The sequence below is a fragment of the Sebastes umbrosus genome, chromosome 3, assembly GCF_015220745.1.
Source record: "Sebastes umbrosus isolate fSebUmb1 chromosome 3, fSebUmb1.pri, whole genome shotgun sequence".
NCBI classification, from domain to species: Eukaryota; Metazoa; Chordata; class Actinopteri; order Perciformes; family Sebastidae; genus Sebastes; species Sebastes umbrosus.
Genome location: NC_051271.1, coordinates 8,640,181 through 8,665,444, shown reverse-complemented (window position 1 = coordinate 8,665,444; position 25,264 = coordinate 8,640,181). Strand labels below are relative to the sequence as shown.

At 38.7% G+C, this 25,264-nt stretch overlaps 2 protein-coding genes across 3 annotated transcripts; both read right to left on the bottom strand.

Moving 5' to 3' along the window:
- Nucleotides 1-639: 639 nt before the first annotated feature.
- Nucleotides 640-15,164, bottom strand: jpt1a (Jupiter microtubule associated homolog 1a). 2 transcript variants are annotated; one of them, XM_037765720.1, is made up of 5 exons: nt 14,932-15,164; nt 10,317-10,459; nt 4,658-4,755; nt 4,304-4,331; nt 640-2,150 (listed from the first exon to the last, which is right to left on the bottom strand). In XM_037765720.1, exons 1-5 carry the CDS (start codon nt 14,985-14,987, stop codon nt 1,993-1,995), a joined length of 483 nt encoding a protein of 160 aa, XP_037621648.1. In that variant the 5' UTR covers nt 14,988-15,164; the 3' UTR covers nt 640-1,992. The 2 variants fall into 2 exon arrangements, with proteins under 2 accessions (XP_037621648.1, XP_037621649.1); XM_037765721.1 differs by having other exon boundaries at nt 640-2,126.
- Nucleotides 15,165-18,282: 3,118 nt separating this feature from the next.
- Nucleotides 18,283-25,252, bottom strand: sumo2a (small ubiquitin like modifier 2a). The gene is made up of 4 exons (XM_037765417.1): nt 25,080-25,252; nt 20,929-21,060; nt 19,710-19,781; nt 18,283-18,815 (listed from the first exon to the last, which is right to left on the bottom strand). The coding sequence occupies exons 1-4, from the start codon at nt 25,098-25,100 to the stop codon at nt 18,750-18,752; spliced, it is 291 nt and encodes a 96-aa protein (XP_037621345.1). The 5' UTR covers nt 25,101-25,252; the 3' UTR covers nt 18,283-18,749.
- Between the last annotated feature and the right edge of the window lie 12 nt (nt 25,253-25,264).

The following is a 25,264-nucleotide window of genomic DNA, read 5'->3' as shown; positions in this document are numbered from 1 at the left end:
GGCGCTTTATCATGTTTTCTTCACTGGAAGGGCACCCGAGAGGACACTTATAACATGTTTTCTCCACTGGAAGGGCACCCTAGAGGGCACTTTATCATGTTTTCTCTACTGGAAGAGCACCCTAGAGGGCACTGCATCACATTTTCTCTACTAGAAGAGTACCCTAAAGGGCGCTTCATCATGTTTTCTTCACTGCAAGGGCACCCTAGAGGACACTTTTAACATGTTTTCTCCACTGGAAGGGCACCCTAGAGGGTACTTCATCACATTTTCTCCACTGGAAGGGCGCCCTAGAAGGCACTTTTGTTGTGTTTTCTCCACTGGAAGGGCACCCTGGAGGGCACTTTATCATATTTTCTCCACTGGAAGGGCAACCTAGAGGGCACCACATCATATTGTCTTCACTGGAAGAGCACCCTAGAGGGCACCCCAATGTTTTTTCCACTGACAGGCAGTCTCAAGTGCAGTTTATCATGTTTTCTGAAGTCAGTCAAATCAAGTGGATATCTTCAGAAGTTACATCTTTTTAGTATAAAATCTCCTCTTTGTGTTTGGCCCAACAGTGGTTCCCCCTTGAGCTGCAGTGGAATAATTATAACTGCTACAGTGTCAGATAAAACACAAACAGCAAATACAACCCATGGTCAAAATTGATTTTTAATGTTCATTTCCACTTGTGCCATTTCTTGATTTCAAATTTCTGCAGTGACTTACATCCAGCAACAGGAATTGGTATAGGATGCAAACACACATTTTGCATCATAACAGACGTTAAAAATAAGACACCACAGGAATATTACATTTCATGTACCTGAAATGTTGGTATTCTTGCATGACGGCTGGCTGACACAGCAGTCACACACGCGACTCAACAAGACAGAAGCAGGAGGGAGTTTTGAATTTTGGTTTAAATAATGTGACAAAGAGATGTACAAAAAGACTGTTGTATATTTCCAGTGAGCATGATGATAAACACATGTATGAGGGGGGTAAAACATAGAAAAAAGGCTGAGCTGTCATAAGGTCACTTGTCAAATCTAGGATGGGTTTTTCCGGAAACACTCAGGAACAACATTCCATTGATTCCCAATGGAGATACTAGGTCTCGTTGATACTGGTAGGATGCAATAGGGGAAACCCAACCTTATTTGATACTGTAGCCTAACACACAAACAGGCACACTTTATTTCAGAGTAAAATTTACCTATAAAAACATGGGGCACTCAAAACCGGCACTGGGGTTACAATAATCTAGTGACTACAATATAAAAAAGGCTTATTCCAATTCCGACATGGGACCTACAGTACTCATCTGAAGACAAATGTTTGCATCCTTCAGATCACAATGACAGTAATTTATGTGGCTCCTATTTGGCTTCTAAGTGGTTAATAATATAATCAGTAGAAAGTTTCCAACTTCATGCAACAACAATACAACAATTATTCCACAAAAACAAAAAAAAAAACAGGTTAAATAAATAAAAAAAAATCTTCACAGTTACGTTTCTTCTCACATTCATACGTTACAGACCAGACGTGCATGCAAGATGGATCAAAACTGAACACAGTGCAAAAGTGACAGCTTTTTTTATTTGCTTGTGTTCTGGAAACTGCTTCACATACAGCTTGTGCTGTCGCAATAAATTTAGGGGAGATTAATTTATCAGTATCTGATATGAGAAATGTGATCCTTGTACCCTGTTAGGCACATCCAGTGCATTACAGGGGGCAAAGGCAGACGTTGTCTACATAGAAATACATAAAGTGCTTCTGTCAAAACAAACAAACAATAAAAACAGTACAAAACGGTTTTCAAAAAAGAGGTATCAAAACAATGCACTTGGGGATGTGGAGGAAACTGGTGTCTGTTGGACATCAGATAGGATTCCTGCGGTACAGACAAATGGGCCGGGGTTCCTTGTTTAAAAAAATAAATAAAAATAAGACGAGTTCAGAGATGAGTGGATGTAGGGATGGGTAGCTGGCTGGGATTCAACCCAGGATGAGGCTGGACTTGCCCCCGGGGGGATTCCTGCGACCGGACGCTACTCCTGCAGCGGTGTCGTCAGCCGGAGGGGCCTCTTCCTTCTGCTCTGGAACTGGTTCAGGCTCAGGAGCACTGTTCTCTGAACAGGCAGGGAGGCACGGAACTATCAGTTATATTTGGAAACAATAACAAAGGGATAGTCACTATAATTTGTCATGAGAACACATTACACCCATCGGAAGCTTGCCAGGTTCGACTTAATTGAGACATTTCCCTGAAGGAACTCTAAGCACGTACTGTGTAGCTATATGTTGCCAAATCATCATCTTCTACTCTTTTTTCTCCTGCTTTATTCTTATTAAATGGTCACAGATTTGGAAAGTAGTTGATATTGAATTACACGGCAAAACAACGACAATGCTGTTTCTTCATTTCCATCTTTTCTACATGGATCATCAACATGTGAGGATGCTGACTTTTTGCCTGGTTTTACCCTCCGTCTTTCCACACAGTACCATGTCTGCAGCCATCAAATGCATATTTAAGACCCTTTCACAAGATTCTTGTTTTAAAAAGGACCAATATGTAATATATTTACTGTATTAAATCATGACCATGATATGTCATCAGAGATTAAGGAAACAACTGCTCATTTTTACACCCGTTGCCACATATGAAACAAACTGGCATGCAAACACAGCCTTCTGCAGCCATGGAAGGAAGCAACGGACTGGATCAACAGAGATAACAATAACGTATCTGTGTGTGGTCCGTGTGCAGCTGGGTTATCGAGGCAGCGAGTATCTGAGACACACAGCCGGTGAAGTTATTATGACTACTGCTGCCGGCCAGAGGCTAACGTCGTGATGATAACACAGGCTAACTGCTATCAGTCACACCGGAGGAGCAGACGGGCCACGGCTCCAATGTTTTGAATTTTAAAACGCCCTCTGTCAGTGCTACATATTGCTCCTTTAAAACAAGTCAGCTGGAGACGGTGTTTTTAAACCAACTCGTGGATCTAACGTCAGCTTAGTTGTCTAGCTAGCTACAGCTAATAAAATCTGAGACAGTTGTCATTTCAGACAGCAAAGCGGACGGGACGGTCACTGGATGGAAATGAGAAGCTGCTTTTGTCCTCTGTAATCAAGGACCCACTGTTTATAAAAATGACTAAGAATTTTAAGCGGTAAATAATATCACAGTTCTTTCTTGGACATGTTGTAAAGTGTTACTATTTGATGGTATATTTTTAAAAACACATTTAGATAAAGTGCCAACAAGCACTTGATTTTGTAATATTTTGGTTTAACCGGAAATCGCTTAGCATTAAAAGGTATAATATGCAACAATTTGATGAAAAACAATGTTTAGACTGATACAAAAATAATCCCTCTCAATCATCACTTATGACCCTCTAGAAAGGGTGGCTGTGTCTGTTTCTGCAGAGACCCTGCAGCCCTCAGCCTGTATTTTCTCATGGCCATCTGCAAACAGCCTTCCGGGCCCAAAAGGGGGTGTAACCCCCAGCCAATAACAGCAGCCATATTAGACGGATGAGAACAGGTTTGTTACATCACTGTGAATTCCCCTGTTCCTCTGTCTCTCCTCTGCTGTGTGTAGTGTCTACCGTGTGCTGCTATCAGTGTCAGTTGGACCAAGACACAAACACCAGGCAGAGAGGACAGCCTGCCTTTCGACTGCATTCATTCAAAATCGGGCAACTCGGCACCTTCCTGCAGGGTTGTGCGGAATTAGTTGTGTGTTTACTTGTATTTAAGAATGTAACCGCCGTGAAACAATAAAAACATTTTATTTCTCCGACTCGCTGCTTTGTTACCACTAACGCCGCTCTCTCTCCGTTCACTCTATAGCTCGCTCGACCACTGCTGCTGTCTCTCTCTCCCTCTCAGCTCGTTGAGGTGTGGAGGATGGGCCAAATTTGAATGAGGTGTGTTTACAAACACCAACCGACAACTGCTGCATGTTATACCTTTAACTTTATCAAAATAACCTAAATCTTCAATATTGGGTGGGCATTATACTGTATAAGGTATTGTAACAACAATTTAGAAGAATATTTTCTTTTAAGTGAAGAAAATGTGGACGTACCTGTATGCATTTATGTATGTCTAGGCATGTATGCGTATGTATACAGGTACACATAATGTATGTACACATGTATATTTGTATATGTGTGATGTTATATATGTGGAATTTATGATGACATATCACTAATCTGTTCTTTGTAATACTGGATCACTGGTTTAGGGTCTACTAAAGTGCCTGATGTGACCAGAAACAACAAGTTCTTACCGTATTCGCGTACAGAATTTTCTCCATCCTACAAAAACAAGCAGAAAAAAGAAGAAGTGGTAAGTATTTCATCAGACTTCACAGATCGAAATGGAAATGTACTGCGTTATCAGCTGTGATGGAAGGATGCACTGTACTGAATGAGGAAATGCAATTAAGAAATGCTGAAATGTTATTATGGTAATGTTCCTATGTGATTGATACACAAGCTACATTTGAGACATTAAGGGAAGATGAAAAGACAATGAACAGATACTTCAAATCATTTGGACTTGGTTCCCTATATGTTTGTCTGCCCTCAGGTTTCACTTCATTTCTTCCCACCATAACTCATGATCTGATGCATGATCTTACTGTGGCAGGGGCGTCTGCGGAGTTGTTGGTGGTCTGGTTCCCTCCTCTCCTCAGGGGGGCTGACGACTCACCACAAAGTACACCTGTGGGCTTCCCACCTGGAAGAACAAGGAGACATAATGGCTCAGAGAGGAGACCGGAGGTGCAAAGACTAAATCCAATAAACAATTTTTTTTAATAGAGACAAAAGTCATGGTGACATACAGAATGTTAGATCAGTACAACATTGCACTTCCTCTTCCAAATAAGTTTGGCTAACCTAACTGAATTACCTTGGGCAAGTTCAATACTATAATGACAGGGATTAGCTATCAAAATCTATGGGTTGAAATAAACTGGAGTACTTTAGTTTTTAATTTTAAGATTTAAAGGACGGAACATAATCTGAAATGTGATGGCAAAGAAAACTGCTCAAATGAAGGAATGATGTTACAGAAAAATGATAGAAAAGTTAGTCCACAGGGGTCAATAACAAGAACAACTTGATCTGATCTCCCTCTCCTGATAAACGGCTGCCAATTGAGCACCTGGATCATTATTTACTGAATATGAGCTAGCTAAAATAATTAACTGATAATAAAACCAATAAACTGGATCATAAAGAAGTTTAAGACACCAACTCGTTCAGGCTGGGCAGGAGGTGAGGTGAAACATTACTGTAGTTGTTGAAAGAAAGCTGCCAGCGAGCTGGTTAGGTTCACAGAGTAGGTTGCCATAGAGACTAACGTAGAGTCAGGGGTCATCAGAGAGGGCCCATACTCTATGTCACAAAGGAGGACACTATCAAAGTCATCATTTAAGTAGATGGATTCATTTTCATTTTGCTTAAAAGAAGACTAAAGGTGCTTTCAAACAGCAAGCAGTTACCACTGTGTCATCTGCTGGGCTCAAGGCTAACATCTGCAGCAGAAGTGTAAGAACACGCTGCATGGCAAATATCATATTTACCATGCTCACCATCTTAGTTCAGCATGTTAGGATGCTAACATTTTGCAGCATCTAAAATATACATCACTGAAACTGAGCCATTAGAGAAATATGATCTTTTTTTTCTATATATTCTTCTATATTATAGTTTCTATAATTGTTTTTCTGCACGATTTATGTTTTTGTGATATATATTTGACTCAATTTTGATATGTGTCAATGTGTGTTTGGTATGTATATATTTATTTATTTATTTAACCAGGATGTCCCTTGAGATTAAAATCTCTTTTTCGAGGGAGACCTGGCCAAGATGGCACACCACATTTACTTTATGCTTGTTAAATATTTATATATTAATGATATCTTGATGTTTGTGGGAGAATCAGACAGCCAACTTGTGCCAACTTGAGAATAGATTGACTCTCGATCATGCAGATCACAGTCACCTGAGTGATGAATGTGTTTGTGTCTATATATTGCTTGTTCTGCTTTGTGATGGTGATTTGATAATCCCTGATGAAGATCTCTGTTAGATGGAAACGTTGCACAATTAAAATTGCTAGGAGCTTTTAATACAGTGTGCAGATCTTTTGTTTAATATTTTTGATCCAGCAATTGTTTTTTTTTTTTGGATGTGCATACCCTACATCCTGTTTATCACTGGAGAAACATCCCACAGTCAAACAGGCTGCAATTCATGTCTTAAACATCCTGACACATGGAATCCTCTTAACAGATAAAACACTGTGGAACGATATACTTTAGGACTTCATTAAAAGAAGTCGGTGATGTCTGCTATATTTTCTTAATGCTAAGCTTTCAAAAATACTGATATTTCATAAGAATATTAGTACAGTAGCAGTGTACTATGCATTTACATGCAACATTTACATGTAAGCTTTATCTCCATCAACATTTTGGTCATTACGTAATCACAGGAAATTCCGTTGTTGTAATTGTCTACAATCTTTATACTCAAGAGTAAACAGGAGGAGCACTCAAATTCCCTACAAATATGTAAATCAAATGCTCAAGCATGGTGTCAAGGTCTTCACAGGGTGGGTGTGGAATTTCCCAGGAACTAACTGGGGACCACTTGTCTCAGTCATAACGTAGGAATTTGAAGGCAACAAAGGGAAATGACAGTCGCACGAGCAGAACAAGCCTGATGATTGCAGTCCACTGATTTAATAACTTGACCTTATGGCCCACATTATGCTGGACTTTTCTTTGTAAGAAAGTTGCTGTGACATTTACTCCTACATTTCATATTAGCTTCCTATTGTGCTTTGGGGAATTTTTCTGATTTTGGAAGTTTCATTTTCACACTAAATGTCTTTCTGACAAGAACTCTGTTCACTTGTGGGGAAAAAACGGGGCGTTTTATGGAATTTTATATAGTTTCGTTTTTTCTGATCATGTCCAAAAGTTTAAACACTCAGCAAATATCTGCATATTGATAGATAGATGAGTGTTTTTTAAGAGTTTCTGTTATTCATCATTTGTCCGCCTCTCAACAACAAATATGATTCTATTGTACAGATCCACACATATTTAATATCGCAACTGTATGATACATGAAAGGGGTAATGCCCGACAAGGTGTCCATTATCAGGAATTAATGCGCGGAGGACGGTGTCTTCCTGGTTGTGGACACCTCGAAGTGAATTATCCCACTTAGACCATGGTCACTTGCAACCAAAGTCTAAAGTTTTTCACAATCCATTAACTCCGTTTCCCTGGTAACCCTGAGGGTTTGCTAATACCTGGACAAATCACAACCATCCCATAAGGTTCCTATGCAATGGAAACGTTGTTCACTGCTCCAATAAATAGGATGGACCTTAGCTATGACTTGGCACCTGGGGATATCTCTAGATTTCTAGCAAGATTCAACATCAATAACATTGACATATGGTTGAATATATATATATATATATAAATAATTTGACAGTATGTTTAATGATAACATTAGCTACAGTAGCTATCCAGGCATGTCATTGTCCCAAAATCAATATCAGAAGTTTCACGAACAAATGAGAGGCTATGTGTGTGTACTGTCAGCCGCAGCTTGAAGTGGCAAGTTGAATAGTGAATTGGATGCATATTATGTGATAGTATAAGTTCAGAGGGGCAGTGTTAACTTACTTCTTGCAGCTTGTGTGTTACAGTCGCCACCCTGTGGTGTTCAGAGGATGATGTACTGAAGGACTAACATTACACTCACTGTTGTAAATAACATATTCAGATTTTTTTGGAGCCAGAGCTTTAATTTAGAACTGTGAACAGACAGTTTCACAGGCATACTCAATCAGACCATGATATAAACCTGTTTGGTTCATCCCTCGACACTGAATTGTTCTGTTGTATTGTATGTACATATTTGGTTCATACTTGTATACTTGTTTTGTATATCAGATGATACACACTTAGTTTAACTTTTTGACATTGTTGAACATAACTCTGTTTACGATAGAAAGAACCCTTTGACCTTACTTTGGATGGATGCCAGTAGGTGCGGCTGGCGCCCTCTGACAGGTGGTTTTCAACTAAGCTGTATTTATATATATATACACATGGTGCTTGTGTTGTTTGTCTTTATAAATCTTACATGGTGAAAGTCAGAGTGAGTACAAGAGAACGACAGTGTGTGGTATTCACTCGAGAGTTTTTGATCCTACACACCTGTCAATAAGACTTTCTGGTGTCCTTTGTCTTAGATGTCAACAGCGAAGTGAATGGAAGAGAAGCAGAGAGTAATGATGTTTACCATAAATATTTACATTTTGATATTTTTGAATTATACTTGACTAAATTCTTACAGAAAAATACTATATATTTTATTTCATTACATTGAGCTTCCAGCAGTACGTGGTATAGTTTAAAGAGTAGATGGAAGCCTCATTTGTGTGAAAATGTGTTTTGAATAGTGAGCATACAAACAGATTATGCTGCAAGAGTGATTTGACAAGTTTCTTTGGATGTTGACACTGTAAAAAAGGTTTGCTGCCAACAGACCTCACGATGCTCTTATTTCAGATAGTCTGGGCATGATTGACGTCTGATATCATGTACAGAAGGTTCCCCAAGCGTTGGCAACGGAACGGATGGCCAGCTACTTTTATTTGCTGCTGCGATATACACAATTGTAAGGTTGGACCAAGCCTCTCCAGTACTGCACAGTGAAATCAAAACCGTGAGAAAAGCACTCCGTGACTGCGAGGAAAACAGCTTGCTGAAATTTATTTTTTTTAAAGTTGATCCTGTTCAAAGGAGACAGACATTCTGACTTCATTAAATCAAGGTTCAAAACACTGTTAGGACTAAAGGTTAATTTATATTTCTGCATGTGAGAAGTAAAAGGAGGAAGACGGAAATATCAGAGGGAGAATGTGTGAAAGCTTCAATACGCATTCAGCCTGTGACTACGTAGAATCTCTTTAAATACCCTCTGTAGGTGTTGATGACTGAGAAGACCAACAGGAGATATTTTTAGACAGACAAACTATTTGCTTTGTGTTTTAGCCACTTCATTTAGGCTGTTGTTATACACTGCACCATCTCAATAAACATTCCAAATAACACATTTTGGTGAAACTTCATTTTACAGGTCCGCAAATTTCATGGTAATTAGGTGATAATTAGCAAGTAACCTATTTGACATTTCTTTTTTTACTGCCAAATTACCCCAATATTTACCTCAATTTGATAGAAAATTACTTTATTATAAACATTATTTGATAATTATATGCTAAAATAGCATATAATAGTTAAAATAGGGCCCTTAGGCTTGAGAAGCGGCTGCTCTTCATCGGAGGTGGAAAACCAAAACTAATAGAAGACGCTTATGATCAGGCACAAATCTCACCATTGTGTGACTTATTGTCTACACAAATGTAACCTGGTAGTTAATGGAATGATCTCTGTGGAAGATATCTGACGTTTGGTTCCCACTTCTAACGAGGCTTGTGAGCTTGTGAGTTTGACATATAGGTGCCAAGCAACGACTTGTTGTGAAGTGAATTCAAGGGAATGGGGGAGAGAGAATGCGACATTTAGTGGCTGAATGATATCATTGTTATCAATAGAACCTTTAAATTGGTGCATTTGTTCTAAGAAATTAGGAACCACTGGTTGGAAACAAAAATGAATACCTGGCTGTCATCACTTTTACTTCCTATTATGTTTCAATTCCTCTATCGGTCACATTTTGCTGTTCATTCGACATTTAGAGAAGGATTGGAAACCCCCAGCACTGGGCAAGAATGACCTGTTTCTCAGCCTTTTATTATTCCTCTTAGAAATAGACTTTTTACTTGAGGCAGCTCAATTCTACATGAATATTTCAGATCTCTGCAGGCTTGAGAAGATCCTGATTAATAAAGAAACACCAGTGATTGAATATCTAATGACAGCGCGAAAGAGAAATCAATTCATCATTTGGGCACCTAAACCTATTATGTCAAGTAGAACCACTAGAGACAGCAAATGTTATTCTTATGTATTCAGCTGTTTGAGGATTTGAGTAGACCTGGGGAGGCAGACGATCAGTTTGGTCCAGCAGAGAGAGAAAAACCTGCAGTGAAAACCTTGTACCTCCAAAACACAAGAAAACAATATTCTCAAACTGGTTTTGTTTTTAAGTGACACCATCCATTAATGTTGTGGTAAACTGCCAAAATAAGATGGCTGTGAGAAATTGAGTTATAAGCTTTCACACTAAAGATTGTACCTGGTGGATTGTTCCTTCGATTAGCGTAGGGGTCCTCTGGCTCAGCGAAAACACTGGAGGCCATCTTGTCTTTCCGGACGGGAGCCTTCTCCTCATCTGGACCGAGTGAGAAGTTGGAGCCGCCGCCAGGAGGGCGCAAAACCCTGGAAGGAGAGAGATGGTCAGCACTGTTACTGAAAGCTGGATCGTACTGGCTGATTTCTCTGGAATAACCTACCTAAATGCTGTGGTTCAGACTAGGGATGGGCAGGGAGATATTATTGTTCATTCATAAAAATACATTTTATTTTGCATCATTTAACAATGTGCTACCCTTTGGATAAAATCTAATGACCTAAACTGTCTCTCCGATGTTTCAACTCATCAGAGTGGTTGTAGAGTGTCTTTGCTGGGCAGCCAGATTCAAGTGGCGAGGAAAGACCCGTTGGTCCCCGCTGAGATAAAAAGGTCACATCAGACACTTTAAATTAATTAAAGGAATACAAAAGCATTCCCTCTAATGTGTCTGTGTGGACTTTATATGTAGGCTACTGTAATACTGTGGTAATACCTGTAACAATGATAATATTCATTCCCTGAAACATGGTTCCTCGCCTCAGTGAGGCCACCATATGCAGGGCAGACCACTACAAGATGTCTTATTGTACTTCTTCATCGATAACTGATCTGAAATCCCACCCAACACCCAACACCCAACTGGAATGACACATCTGACACATCAGACAGGATTTGCATTTCTCTTTGCAAATAAAATAAAGTATTGACTGAGTAAATCTTTGCTTGTAAACTATTAATTAGAAATTAATACAGGGTTTTTTGAAGAATCGATACAGTATCACTAAACATAATATTTCAATACTCAATATTTTCAATATTCCACTGCTAGTAAACACTGAGTCAGTGGTAACAAGACAGTAGAAATATGGATCATGTAACCTTAATCACTGACTATTTTTAATTTAGGAATTGCTAAGTTTTTTCCCCCAGGCCATCAGACTTTTAAATAGATAATTCATATGACACCTTCTCACACAAAAATATATCTTATACTGTATATACTGTATATGTTCTTAATGTATATATTCTTAATATGCCCTTGTACAGTATTTCCTTTTATAATTGTAATATAACTTATTATTTTAATGGAGCTTCCCAGCAAAAAGCATTTCACAAGATTGTACCTGAATAACCGGTGTGACAAACATCTTGAATCTTGAATCTTTTTAAGAATGAGATTTTTTAATATAAGGAAAACCTGTCTGGCATGGTGGCAGGTGACCTGACATTTTTACCTGCCACAGTAAAAAGACAGCAATTGGTGAGATGATACAAATGTGATGACACCAAACAAATTGAGGGAGGGATGGGAGTGCAGATGACAGAAGGCAGATTTCTAATCAATACAGTATCACTAAACATGATATTGCAATACTCAATATTTTCAATATTCCACTGCTAGTAAACACTGAGTGAGTGGTAACAGACAGTAGAAATATGCATCATGTAACCTTAATCACTGACTATTTTTAATTTAGGAATTGCTTTTTTAAGAATGATATTTTTTTATTATAAGGAAAACCTGTCTGCCATGGTGGCAGGTGACCTGCATTTACCTGCCACAGTAAAAAAACAGCAATTGGTGAGATGATACAAATGTGATGACACCAAACAAATTGAGGGAGGGATGGGAGTACAGATGACAGAAGGCAGATTTCTAATCAATACAGTATCACTAAACATAATATTGCAATACTCAATATTTTCAATATTCCACTGCTAGTAAACACTGAGTCAGTGGTAACAAGACAGTAGAAATATGCATCATGTAACCTTAATCCTGACTATTTTTAATTTAGGAATTGCTTTTTTAAGAATGATATTTCTTAATATAAGGAATCTGCCATGGTGGCAGGTGACCTGACATTTTTACCTGCCACAGCCAACATTTATACCCTGTATTTAGCAGGTGACAGGTGCTAATTTCATTCCCTGTAACATGGAATCGATACAGTATCACTAAACATGATATTGCAATACTCAATATTTTCAATATTCCACTGCTAGTAAACACTGAGTCAGTGGTAACAGACAGTAGAAATATGCATCATGTAACCTTAATCACTGACTATTTTTAATTTAGGAATTGCTTTATTAAGAATGATATTTTTTAATATAAAGAAAACCTCCAAATTGTTACCTGCCTCAGCCAACATTTGTACCCTGTATTTGTCAGGTGGCAGGTGCTAATTTCATTCCTGTAACATGGAATCGATACAATATCACTAAACATGATATTGCAATACTCAATATTTTCTTCCATCCTAGTAAACACTGAGTCAGTGGTAACAAGACAGTAGAAATATGGATCATGTAACCTTAATCCTGACTATTTCTAATTTAGGAATTGCTTTTTGAAGAATGATATTTCTTTATTATAAGGAAAACCGGTCTGCCATGGTGACAGGTGACCTGCTATTTTTACCTGCCACAGTAAAAAGACAGCAATTTGTGAGATGATACAAATGTGATGACACCAAACAAATTGAGGGAGGGATGGGAGTGCAGATGACAGAAGGCAGATTTCTAATCAATACAATATCACTAAACATGATATTGCAATACTCAATATTTTCAATATTCCATTCCTAGTAAACACTGAGTCAGTGGTAACAAGACAGTAGAAATATGCATCATGTAACCTTAATCACTGACTATTTTTAATTTAGGAATTGCTTTATTAAGAATGATATTTTTTAATATAAAGAAAACCTCCAAATTGTTACCTGCCTCAGCCAACATTTATACCCTGTATTTGGCAGGTGGCAGGTGCTAATTTCATTCCCTGTAACATGGAATCGATACAGTATCACTAAACATGATATTGCAATACTCAATATTTTCTTCCATCCTAGTAAACACTGAGTCAGTGGTGAACAGACAGTAGAAATATGCATCATGTAACCTTAATCCTGACTATTTCTAATTTAGGAATTGCTTTTTGAAGAATGATATTTCTTTATTATAAGGAAAACCTGTCTGCCATGGTGACAGGTGACCTGCTATTTTTACCTGCCACAGTAAAAAGACAGCAATTTGTGAGATGATACAAATGTGATGACACCAAACAAATTGAGGGAGGGATGGGAGTGCAGATGACAGAAGGCAGATTTCTAATCAATACAATATCACTAAACATGATATTGCAATACTCAATATTTTCAATATTCCACTGCTAGTAAACACTGAGTCAGTGGTAACAAGACAGTAGAAATATGCATCATGTAACCTTAATCCTGACTATTTTTAATTTAGGAATTGCTTTTTTAAGAATGATATTTCTTAATATAAGGAATCTGCCATGGTGGCAGGTGACCTGACATTTTTACCTGCCACAGCCAACATTTATACCCTGTATTTAGCAGGTGACAGGTGCTAATTTCATTCCCTGTAACATGGAATCGATACAGTATCACTAAACATGATATTGCAATACTCAATATTTTCAATATTCCACTCCTAGTAAACACTGAGTGAGTGGTAACAGACAGTAGAAATATGCATCATGTAACCTTAATCACTGACTATTTTTAATTTAGGAATTGCTTTTTTAAGAATGATATTTTTATTATAAGGAAAACCTGAAATCTTTACCTGCCACAGCCAACATTTATACCCTGTATTTGTCAGGTGGCAGGTGCTAATTTCAATAACTGTAACATGGAATCGATACAGTATCACTAAACATGATATTGCAATACTCAATATTTTCTTCCACTCCTAGTAAACACTGAGTCAGTGGTGACAAGACAGTAGAAATATGCATCATGTAACCTTAATCCTGACTATTTCTAATTTAGGAATTGCTTTTTGAAGAATGATATTTCTTTATTATAAGGATAACCGGTCTGCCATGGTGGCAGGTGACCTGCATTTACCTGCCACAGTAAAAAGACAGCAATTGGTGAGATGATACAAACTGAGGGAGGGATTGTAAGACAATAATAATCAAATCAATATTCCACCTTTGCTTTCAGTATTTATTCCCTGTTATTTAGCAGGTGGCAGGTGCTAATTTCATTCCCTGTAACATGGCCCCTCTGCTCAGTGAGGCCACCATATGCAGGGCAGACCACTACAAGATGTCTTATTGTACTTCTTCATCGATAACTGATCTGAAATCCACGGGGGCCCCACCCAACACCCAACACCCAACACCCAGCTGCAATGACACATCTGACTCAGACAATAAACACAAAAAAGGATATTGAAGGGAAAATACATACATAAAAGGCCTTACAGTTAATGTGTAGTCTGCTGTATGTGCTAGCTAAAGGAGAGCCTCTCTACAAAAGGGAGGCACATGTGTGCTATCTCTGCTAGCTTAAAAAAGGGAATGTCCATCCCATCAGACAACGAGAAGGTGTGGTACCCAGTTTTCTCTCAGCATCCTCGCCTCATGTTTCGCCTCATCTCGAGGTGGTAAAGTCATAACAACAGGCAGGAGTCAGGGCTAAAACACGTCTTATATTCTGGGTTAGCGTTGAGGTTAGATGCTGGACTTGTTGGCATCATGGTGGCTACACGGCGGTTATACGAAACGACGCATTTCTTTTACCTGGAACTGCTTTTGGAGCCGGGCTCCATCCCTTGATATGTCGTGGTCGTCGTCATTTTTTTTTGCACCAAGAAGTCGTTAAAATGTGTATAAATTTAACAGGCGAATTACACTTTCATTAGCTTATTCACTTCACCGCCTCATCATTGTCTGTATCCTAGCGCGGTGCTGGTTCCCAATAATCAACCTGCTTGCTTTCCAGTCTGGAAGTGGGCAAGTGTCAAAAGTGACCGGACGGAGATGGCTCACTTCCGGGAAAAATTTCCAAAATAAAATATGCTTTAATAATTTTACCATTATATCAAAGTATTTTTTTTTTTGTAAATATGTTTTAATGATTTTTAAAGATTTTATCTCACAAAAATAACATGTATAAATCAAACAAAATAGATATCATTCATCAGATCTGATTACAAAGTTAAGTCCAAATCCCCTTCCCTACCCCCTTCCCTACCCATCCATAGGGTCACAGGTTACAGAATACATTTAGGTGCATGAAGGAAAGATATACAATAAACAAAAGACAGGGGGAAAAATAATTAGGAAAATAACTTATAAAAAGAGAAAAAGAAAATAAATGAATGAAAAAATAAATAAATAAATAAAAATAAGATAAAGAGAGAAAAAAGAAGGGGGGGCTGCTAACTACTGTAATATGACATTCATGTTTTCTACTCTACTCTTCGTCAAGGGGTTCCTGCAGAGTCATAAAAATCCAATTAACAAGGATTTGAGAGGAACCTTTCAGCGTGTATTTAACTTTTTTTTAGTTTTAAGAAATACATAACCTCATTGACCCAGTGAGAAAAGGATGGAAGAGTGCATTGTTTCCATTTTAGGAGGATCAAACATCTCGCAAGGAGTGTAGTAAAACCAACGACCACACAGGCCTTATCTGGAAGGCGAGCACTGGATTCCTTTGGTATTAAACCAAAGAGAGCTCAAATTGGATCCGGGTCGAATTGGGTTCCAAACATCTCGCTAAAAGCTTTAAAAATACTTATCCAGAAGGTGGAGAGATTCGAGCACAGCCAGAACATGTGCATTAAGTCTGCTGGTTTAAAGTATTTATTTAAGGAGATCATGATTTACAGTTAATAAGTATTTCTTTATGACCTTGTAGTGAATTTCAACAAAAAGTGACACATCTTGTATTGTATTTTGAAGGCGAACCAGCTGTATTTCCGGTTTTCCTCTGCTTATTTCTGGCTGGTTCTTCCTCAGAGCATCCATATAGCACATCCATGGGTTGGTTTGACTTGACAGAAGAGCGGGTGCGACAGAAAGCTTTGTGGAAGAGGGCGTTTCTATCAGCCTATGTACCGCCCACAAGTGAACAGCTACTTCCATGATTGGATCCTGGTGTATTAATCAAAAACTGTGATTGGATAAATTAATTACATTTACTAGATTTGATGTGTGCACCACAGATATCGTCCAGAAAGCCTCAGAGGTACTGCATTTAGCATTAAAAAAATCTGCTCAAATAACAGCATGGCAATGTAATTTCATTGTGTATTAAAAACAGCTGCTCTCTATTTTAATCTTTTTCCAAAATGCATGATATGGATCTGATAATACTTGAAAAAGTGAAGCAGTTTGAGGGCAAATTCAATTAGTGCTTGCTGGTACCTATGATAGGGACAGACTGCAGTTTACCTGAGAGATCCTACAGGAGACATTTTCATCTTTAGAAAGGACAGACGGAGACAATTTCATTATGCTATTAGAAAACCAATGCACAGTATAAACCTGCCATATTTGAGACTGAACAACACCTGCATCCGAAAAAGAAAACTTATTCCAAATAATACACATAAAATCAAAAGATAACTGACAAACTGCAACCTTATAAAAGAGTAGAGAGTAGAGTAGAAAAGAGTGGAACACATATACATTTTATTTGTAATAAAACTGTGAAGTCACTAGGAATCATCAGCAAACTAAGAAGTTTCATAAATATTTCTTGTTTATTAACCTTATATTATTCCATGATTTATCCCTATTTGATTTATGGTAATATTGTTTGGGCAAATACATACCCCTCCAATCTTCATAAACTTGTAACTTGTAAGACTGGCAACTTTGTGAAACTCTAAGGAGGCTCCAGCTCCACTGTTCAGGAAACTGAACATTCTTTCAGTTTATGACATAAATATTCAACAGATGTGTGTTTATATATAAATATATGTTCTTGCCTTCTTCTTTACCATCATCGTTTAGCAACTTCATTAAATCTAATTCTCAAATTCATTCACATCATCTAATCATCTTCAACTTCCTTTTTACAAAACAAAACATGGCCAGTACTCCCTCAGGTATCGTGGTGTACAAATATGGAACACCAAAATACATGTTATCAAGAAGAGCTCGTTATCCTTAGAACATTTTAAAAGGAAATTATCATCACATTTAAGTCATGATGTCTAATTATCTTTTGATGTTTAGATACATTTTCTTTTTTTTCTGTACTGTTTTTTGTATGTATTTCATTGTTTTTATTGGATTGTTTCCACTTCTTGTTGTTGTTTAACTTTTAATGTATTTTTATGTTAGTTTAGATCTTTCTTCCTGTTTTGTTATCGTTTGTTTTTCTCCTGGGGTTTTGGGGAGGTCCTTTGTATAAGCCTGTGGCTTCTTGACCTCTCCTGACATATTTCTTTTTTTGTTTTTTTCATTGACTGGATTTTGTGCAGTTTTATATACGTGCAAATAAATGAATAAAATAAATAGTAGAATTTTCCAAAACTCTTTAATATTAAGCTTATTGTCACTTTTGGAGACTTGACGCAAGTCTTGTTTATAGACTTTAAAGTTAACAGTTGCAGTCAGGAGAGGCTTTATGAGAGGTTAATGCAATAGCGCAGGAAACCTCCAAACATAACGGCGGATATATTCAGATGTTATGCTTAAGTCTCTGGATGGTGACTTGCATTCAATTAACTGCACAATGATTAATGACGACTTCCATGGTTCACCCTCTTTTCTGCAAGCAAGCCTTCCTGTCTGGCTCAAAGTTGTGAGCAAGTTTCTTTTTCCACAGCAGGACAGTAATACTGAACAGGCACTGAAGCTGTGACAGGCCTGTTTGCAGGACAGGGAAGAACAGAAGTGTCTACTTGCAGGGCTACTTATAAGAATAAAAGGAAAAGAAATTACTTTTGTGAAGATATTTGAATAAATACATTATAAATGAAAAATATCTTAGATTGACCTTGAAAAGGACTTTTTTAAATTGTTTTATACATCACTGGTTAAGTAGTTTACCGTTTTAATAAGCATTTTACATGCTAGTTCTGGTGATAGTTGCTCGTTTAGATGTTTAAAGTTTCCATAAAATAAACAGGGACATTTGTTTAAAAAAAGACTCAATTTATTCCAATAATACATTTTCATAACAACAGATGTGAACTTAAAATGCAGGCTTACTTGACAACAATAACAAAATTCCATCTGAATCAAAACCTCAATGACATAAGTATATAAAAAAAAAAAAAAAAGGACCCAGGAGTTTTTTCTAAAACTTCCAGAACAAAGAAAAAGAAAAAAAAAATAATTGTGACAAGCTTTTAATTTCTTCAGCACATTAGACTCACTGCAGCTTACAAGTTGTCTACACTGTGCAGTTCAAACATGTTATCATACGAATGACAGTGTGATTAAATCTATCTACATCAACTGTGCCGCGGCCTTTGAGCATTTTGTAAAAGAATTCAACTGGATGGTATCAACACTGGTCATGAGCATTTGAAGACTGGGCAGAACAAAGCTGTTCAGGGATGAAAAGGGGAGGTAGGGATGTCCGTAGGAAACAGTCTTTAAAGAGAAGAGCCTCCGGTTTGCTGTTGGAACACGTCAATTGTATCTTCATCCTCCATTTCTAGCTGTAAGCAAAAGTTCAAATGTTAGTTGATGTGATGGGAAGAGTGATAGGTCTTTACTGTGAAGCTACTTAGGAAGTGTTGACAATGCCACTGAGGTCAGCTAATGCATCCAAAACCTCTCTTTGACATCTCTTACGAAGCACAAAAAATAGAGTAGGTCAGATAACGGAGGCTGGCTAAATATTAAAGACGTGATGTAAACAAAAATAGGGAGGAAAAGGTACAGAAGCTTAGTAGAGTTTCGCCTCACTGGAGACTTCCAACATGAAAGTAAACAAGACGTTTTCCTTTATGTACCCGTTCTATGGACATAAAGATGCAGCACATCTGCAGCATGGACTCTGATCTGTGCACAGCTGCTCAGTGCTGTTTGTAAAGTCTGTGCTTCAGCTGTATAAAATACCAGCACTGTAACACATTATATAATGGACAAAGCTGATGTGAGAGCGTGTTCATCCTCATGACAGTCTCAGGTATAAAGTGAAAGAGTAGCTTCACAGCAGGTCTTCAGTGTGGACTCGGTTTATAATGGAGCAACTCTTTGTATTTCTACAACTGTTGCACTACTAATGGCACAGATTTAAAATTGAATTCTGATATATTAAACATAAATTCAGACTATCATGTATGAAACCTTTAAACAAAGTTACCCACTGCAATGCACAAACAAATTAAATTAAAATGTATTTTGCAATTATAAATAACATCGTTTGAGTTTCAGAACTTGTGACCTTAAACTTTTGTAAATCCTGTTGCAGCACCGTACGCTTTCTTGTATTCTTTAAGAAATAGCCCAAAACATAAAAAACTAAAAAGTGTAAAATCAAAGCCATGTAATGTCCAAGGTAGCAATACCGTGAGGTTCGTAGGCTGAACAAGAGGGTGAAGGCTTACCTGCGAGGGTGTGTCTGTTTCATTGATGGGCTGACCGTCAAATCGAAATCGTATTTGCCTCATCGACAGCCCCTATGTGGACAGAGAGAAATATTATGTTTAAAATATTGAAAAATCAACATTATTATGGGGCACCCCCGTGACCTAGGCGTTAAGTTGATGACCATGAACTACAAAAAAACCCCCCCAAAACATTCACGCTGCACAGCTATCATGTCTAATTCACACTACAAGACATTCAAAGTCGTCAGATCGCTGTACTGTAATCATGAGTCTTGAAGTCGTTATGTTTTTCACACTACATGACTGACCAGCGACAGGGGGTCAAATACTACAAGATCTCTCATCGGGAGGAATCCCAGATGAGGTCTCCAAACTACGTTTTGTTGTCGTTGGCACGTGTTCACAAAATAGCCTGTTTCCAAACATCTTTTCTAACTATTTATTCCTCTAGGTGCAACAATAACTTTGCTAAGTTCCTATTGTTACAGGTGACCACTCCTCCTCCTGGTTTCCCCTCAACCTGTGTCTTGCGCTCTCATTGGCTGTAGCTCATGGCCGTAGTCCCCGACAGGTCCAGATATTTAGCATGCTAGATATCTGGAATGTGTCTGAGAGGCATCCGTGAGCATCTTGGGTTGCGTCTTTGAGCAGTTCACAGGTGACGCTCGAGGGCTGATGTGCAAGCGGCGAGCCAACGCTTTATTTGCCTCTGATCTGGAGCTTTTGTCGGTGATCTCCAAAAAGAGGAGAGCGGAAAATCATGGCTAAAGTTGTGTATTGTGAACTAGCTATTGGGGGATGTTAGAGAGCACCATTTTTATTCTTGAAACCACGTGACAAATAGTGAAAAATTAGCAAGCTTGGCAAGATTTTGCTTTACTTAACCAGTGCAATGTAGGTAACAGAATTGGCAACATTTTGTTGTCACTGTGATCACTGACATTAATAGAAATGTGTGTCACAGTAAACCGATATCAGAATTTCATGGTCAGTATAGATACGGTCTATTAAATAAATGCAATGAGTAATAATATTTCATGAGAAATAATACATAAACAATTATGGTCTATTCCTCATTTGGCAAGAACACCCAGGATCCCTCAGCTGAATCTCTGGTCTACAGTTTGAGAACCACCATTCAGGCTACCAGCAATGCAATGAACTTAAAGATGACTTCTTCTGAGGAGTCGTAGTATTAATTGTGTAGCGGTCTCACCTGCCGTTCACAATAAGCTTTCATCAGTTTGCTGAGAGGAGTGTGCCTTTTGATCTTGAACTGCACCACTGAGCCATCCTGCCCTGCCACCTTCAGGTTGATGTGCTCATTGTTCTCTGTCTTCACTCCCTCCTGAAAGAGAGAGACACACAGAAGTTTGCAGAAAGTTGAGTTGATTGCAAAAAACAATTACGCAAGGAAATACAAGTAGCTTACTAAAAAATATGGCCTCCAGCATGTGTGATTAATTTGCCCTCCAACAACCACAAAACCCCCTACCCCCCTGGGTCTGACACAATTTAAGGTTGAGGTACAGTATGTCCTTCAATGACTTATGACAAAAGTATAAATAAACTATTCACATCACGTGTGTTAATTACGTGTTTTTACCGCCGTTACATTTGTCTGACATCTGCACCTGGTGAGCACCGATCTGAGTCTCTGGTGGTTTACTGAGCACAGAAAAAGGAGCAACATCACAACTTCAACGTTAGCATTAAGCATTAAGCAGGTCAATTGACAATGGCCTACGACAAGGGTGCCCAAACTTTTCCCTTGGAGGGCCACGGGCCAAAATTAAACACCTATTGTGTTGTATTGTTAAGATGCAAAATGGTACTAGGATCCCAAGTTCCCATGTATACTGCATTCAAAAAACTACATGTTTTCCCCAAAACTGCATAGGATTATTATAAAATGGGCATGTCTATAAAGGGGAGACTTGTGGGTACCCATAGAACCCATTTTCAGTCACATATCTTGAGGTCAGAGGTCAAGGGACACCTTGACAAATGGCCATGCCAGTTTTTCCTCGCCAAAATTTAGCCCAACTTTAGAGTGTTAGCCTCCTTCCTGACAAGCTAACATGACATGATTGGAAATAATAGCTGTCTTCCCAGCTACAATAAGAGTGGCGGCAAAGGACGTCAAAGAGGGACACAAATACCCCACACCTCACCTCCATACCATTATTGACACACAGTACACCTGAACTGAATGGACTGTAATGCTGTGCAATATGCTGCCTTCCACTGTGTAATTGTCCGATATATATTTATTATTTATTTTTTTAAATATTTTTGAGAGTTACACATTCTTTTAACATGGTCATGGAGCATATATATACTGTATATTTGTATTCTGGGGGTATCGTTCCTATGCAGAGGGTAGTTTAGTTTATTTATTGACTACACTGAGGGCGTTTTATATTTTAAATAATGTATTTATTTATTTATTGTGTTGAGTTGAATGTGCTACTTATTTTGTACTGTAATTACCTTGTGCCTTTTCTACCCTTTTTTCTTTTCTTAAAGCTGACTCAGTGTAAACTGCTCAGAATTCCAATGTACGTACATGTGCAAATGGCAAATGAAACTCTTGACTCTTGAATGTAACTTGGTGACATCACCACGTTAAGGAAGAAAAGGACTTCAATCAAGGCGTTTCAGGCAGTTCAGGAGCAGTGTTTCTGTGGGGGAGAGTAACTCCATTTGGCGTGGACTTTGGGCTTTGTAACGTTGCACAAAAAAACTACATAACACACTAAAGGAAAAGGGGAGAATCACAAAAGCATAATAGGTCTTCTTTAAGCTTCCTCCCCATAGCAGTCGTAAAAGGCTTTAAATGAGCTATGATCTCTATTCAGGACCACCCTCTAAAAATATTTAAGGAACATATTTGCGGTTTTGTCATTTGAGCAAAAAGGTGTTGCCTATTTGTTGTATAAGTAACCTCTAACCATAAACACGAGTCTGGTACGGCTTCCAAAAGACAGTAAAGTCGGTTGGGTCTTTTAATAAAAAAAGGAGAAAAAAAAAGAAAAAGAATTTGCTAACATCTGGCGGGCCAAATCAAAACCTGATGGCAGGCCAACTTTGGCCCGCGGCCCCCACTTTGGGCAGCCCTGGATTATTATAAAGTGGGCATGTCTGTAAAGGGGAGACTCATGGGTACCAATAGAACCCATTTCCAGTCACATATCTTGAGGTCAGAGGTCAAGGGGACACCTTGCCAGTTTTCCCCCACCAAAATTTAGCCTCCTTCCTGACAAGCTAATATGACATGATTGGTACAATAGAGTCCTTACTGTAGGTTTTCTAGTTTCACATGATGCCACTATCTTCTAACCATAAACCCGAGCCTGGTACGGCCTCCAAAAAGACAGTAATAATAAAAATAAATGAATTTATATAGCGCCTTTCAGAAACCCAAGGACACTTTACAAAGGGGGCACACAAAATCATACTAATAAATAACACAGAGGAGAAACTATAGCTAAGTAATTAAAAGAGTGATGTGTAGGAGGAGTCAGCTGGGATCAAAAAGATCTACAGAAAAGGTAAAGTCGGTTGGGTCTTTTAATAAAAAAAAAAAATTTGCTAACATCTGGCGGGCCAAATCAAAACCTGATGGCGGGCCAACTTTGGCCCGCGAGCCCCACTTTGTATAAAGTGGGCATGTCTGTAAAGGGGAGACTCATTGGTACCAATAGAACCCATTTCCAGTCACATATTTTGAGGTCAGAGGTCAAGGGGACACCTTGCCAGTTTTCCCCCACCAAAATTTAGCCTCCTTCCTGGCAAGCTAATATGACATGATTGGGACAATAGAGTCCTTACTGTAGGTTTTCTAGTTTCATATGACGCCTCTATCTTCTAACCATAAACCCGAGCCTGGTACAGCTTCCAAAAAGACAGTAATAATAAAAATAAATGAATTTATATAGCGCCTTTCAGAAACCTAAAGACGCTTTACAAAGGGGGCACACAAAATCATACTAATAAATAATACAGAGGAGAAACTATAGCTAAGTAATTAAAAGAGTGATGTGTAGGAGGAGTCAGCTGGGATCAAAAAGATCTACAGAAAAAGTAGTCGGTTGGGTCTTTTAATAAAAAAAAAAAAAAAAAAAAATGAATAAAAAAGAGAATTTGCTAACATCTGGCGGGCCAAATAAAAACCTGATGGCGGCCCAACTTTGGCCCGCGGCCCCCACTTTGGGCAGCCCTGGATTATTATAAAGTGGGCATGTCTGTAAAGGGGAGACTCATGGGTACCAATAGAACCCATTTTCAGTCACATATCTTGAGGTCAGAGGTCAAAGGGACACCTTGCCAGTTTTTCCCCACCAAAATTTAGCCTCCTTCCTGGCAAGCTAATATGACATGATTGGGACAATAGAGTCCTTACTGTAGGTTTTCTAGTTTCATATGACGCCTCTATCTTCTAACCATAAACCCGAGCCTGGTACGGCCTCCAAAAAGACAGTAATAATAAAAATAAATGAATTTATATAGCGCCTTTCAGAAACCTAAAGACGCTTTACAAAGGGGGCACACAAAATCATACTAATAAATAACACAGAGGAGAAACTATAGCTAAGTAATTAAAAGAGTGATGTGTAGGAGGAGTCAGCTGGGATCAAAAAGATCTACAGAAAAGGTAAAGTCGGTTGGGTCTTTTAATAAAAAAAAAAAATTTACTAACATCTGGTGGACCAAATAAAAACCCTGTGGCGGCCCAACTTTGGCCCGCGGGCCCCACTTTGGGAATCCCTGGCCTACGATTTATAACAATGCTCAGCGGCCTAGTCAGAAGAGGAATCACAACTAGCACGCCATCAACAATCCCTCTTAATCCTGAGACACTTGATGAGCTGGTAATGATGAGCACGATGAGTATACAGATGAGATCCGTTCACAGATCAGTTAACGGATCTGTGTTCAAACAATCAGCCTTCATTTGAGGCCCGGTGCTGCTGCTGCTCTCTGGACACCTTTCTCCGGATCTTTCTAACGTTACCTCGACATATGTAAGCTATTATCACTACATATTCAATTCATAAAGCTAATACTGACACTAGTAGTTAAAAATGTGTCATTTAAGTGTGTTTATAATGACCAACAGTTGTTATTTCTTTCATACCGCCTCGTCTCAGGCGCGTTAGCCACGTTAGCTTATGATGCTAACTTCGCCCGCGACCGAGGTAGCGCTAGTTTGCGCTATCAGCCTTCTTTGTAATTATGCGACTGTTATGCGACGATTTGGTCTCAAATGCGGCTTTTCGCAGTGTCATCTGTACAATTATCGCTACACGGATTTGGTGCAGACTGTAAAGAAGAGAAAAAACCCGTATAAAATGCGCTGCTCACCTTGGGTTTCTCGTCTGCCATGGCTGCTGCTGCTGGTCTGTGTGTGTCTGCGCCTGTTCTGATGCGGCTGCGCTGTCTGGCGCGCCACTTTGAGTCAGTGAGTGAGTTAGTGAGTGAGTTAGTGAGTGGGCTGTATGGCAGAGAGCTCTCACCTCTTCTGGCTGCTTTCTGCTGCACACACACAC

Coding starts and splice junctions, on each gene's coding strand:
- jpt1a (XM_037765720.1), bottom strand. CDS start 14,987: ATGACGACGACCACGACATATCAAGGGATGGAGCCCGGCTCCAAAAGC. Junction 10,460..14,931: donor GGCTCCAAAAGCAGTTCCAG/GTAAAAGAAATG, acceptor CTCTCCTTCCAG/GGTTTTGCGCCCTCCTGGCG. Junction 2,151..4,303: donor AAATTCTGTACGCGAATACG/GTAAGAACTTGT, acceptor TATAACTGATAG/TTCCGTGCCTCCCTGCCTGT.
- sumo2a (XM_037765417.1), bottom strand. CDS start 25,100: ATGGCAGACGAGAAACCCAAG. Junction 21,061..25,079: donor TGGCAGACGAGAAACCCAAG/GTGAGCAGCGCA, acceptor TCTCTCTTTCAG/GAGGGAGTGAAGACAGAGAA. Junction 18,816..19,709: donor AAACAGACACACCCTCGCAG/GTAAGCCTTCAC, acceptor TTTTGCTTACAG/CTAGAAATGGAGGATGAAGA.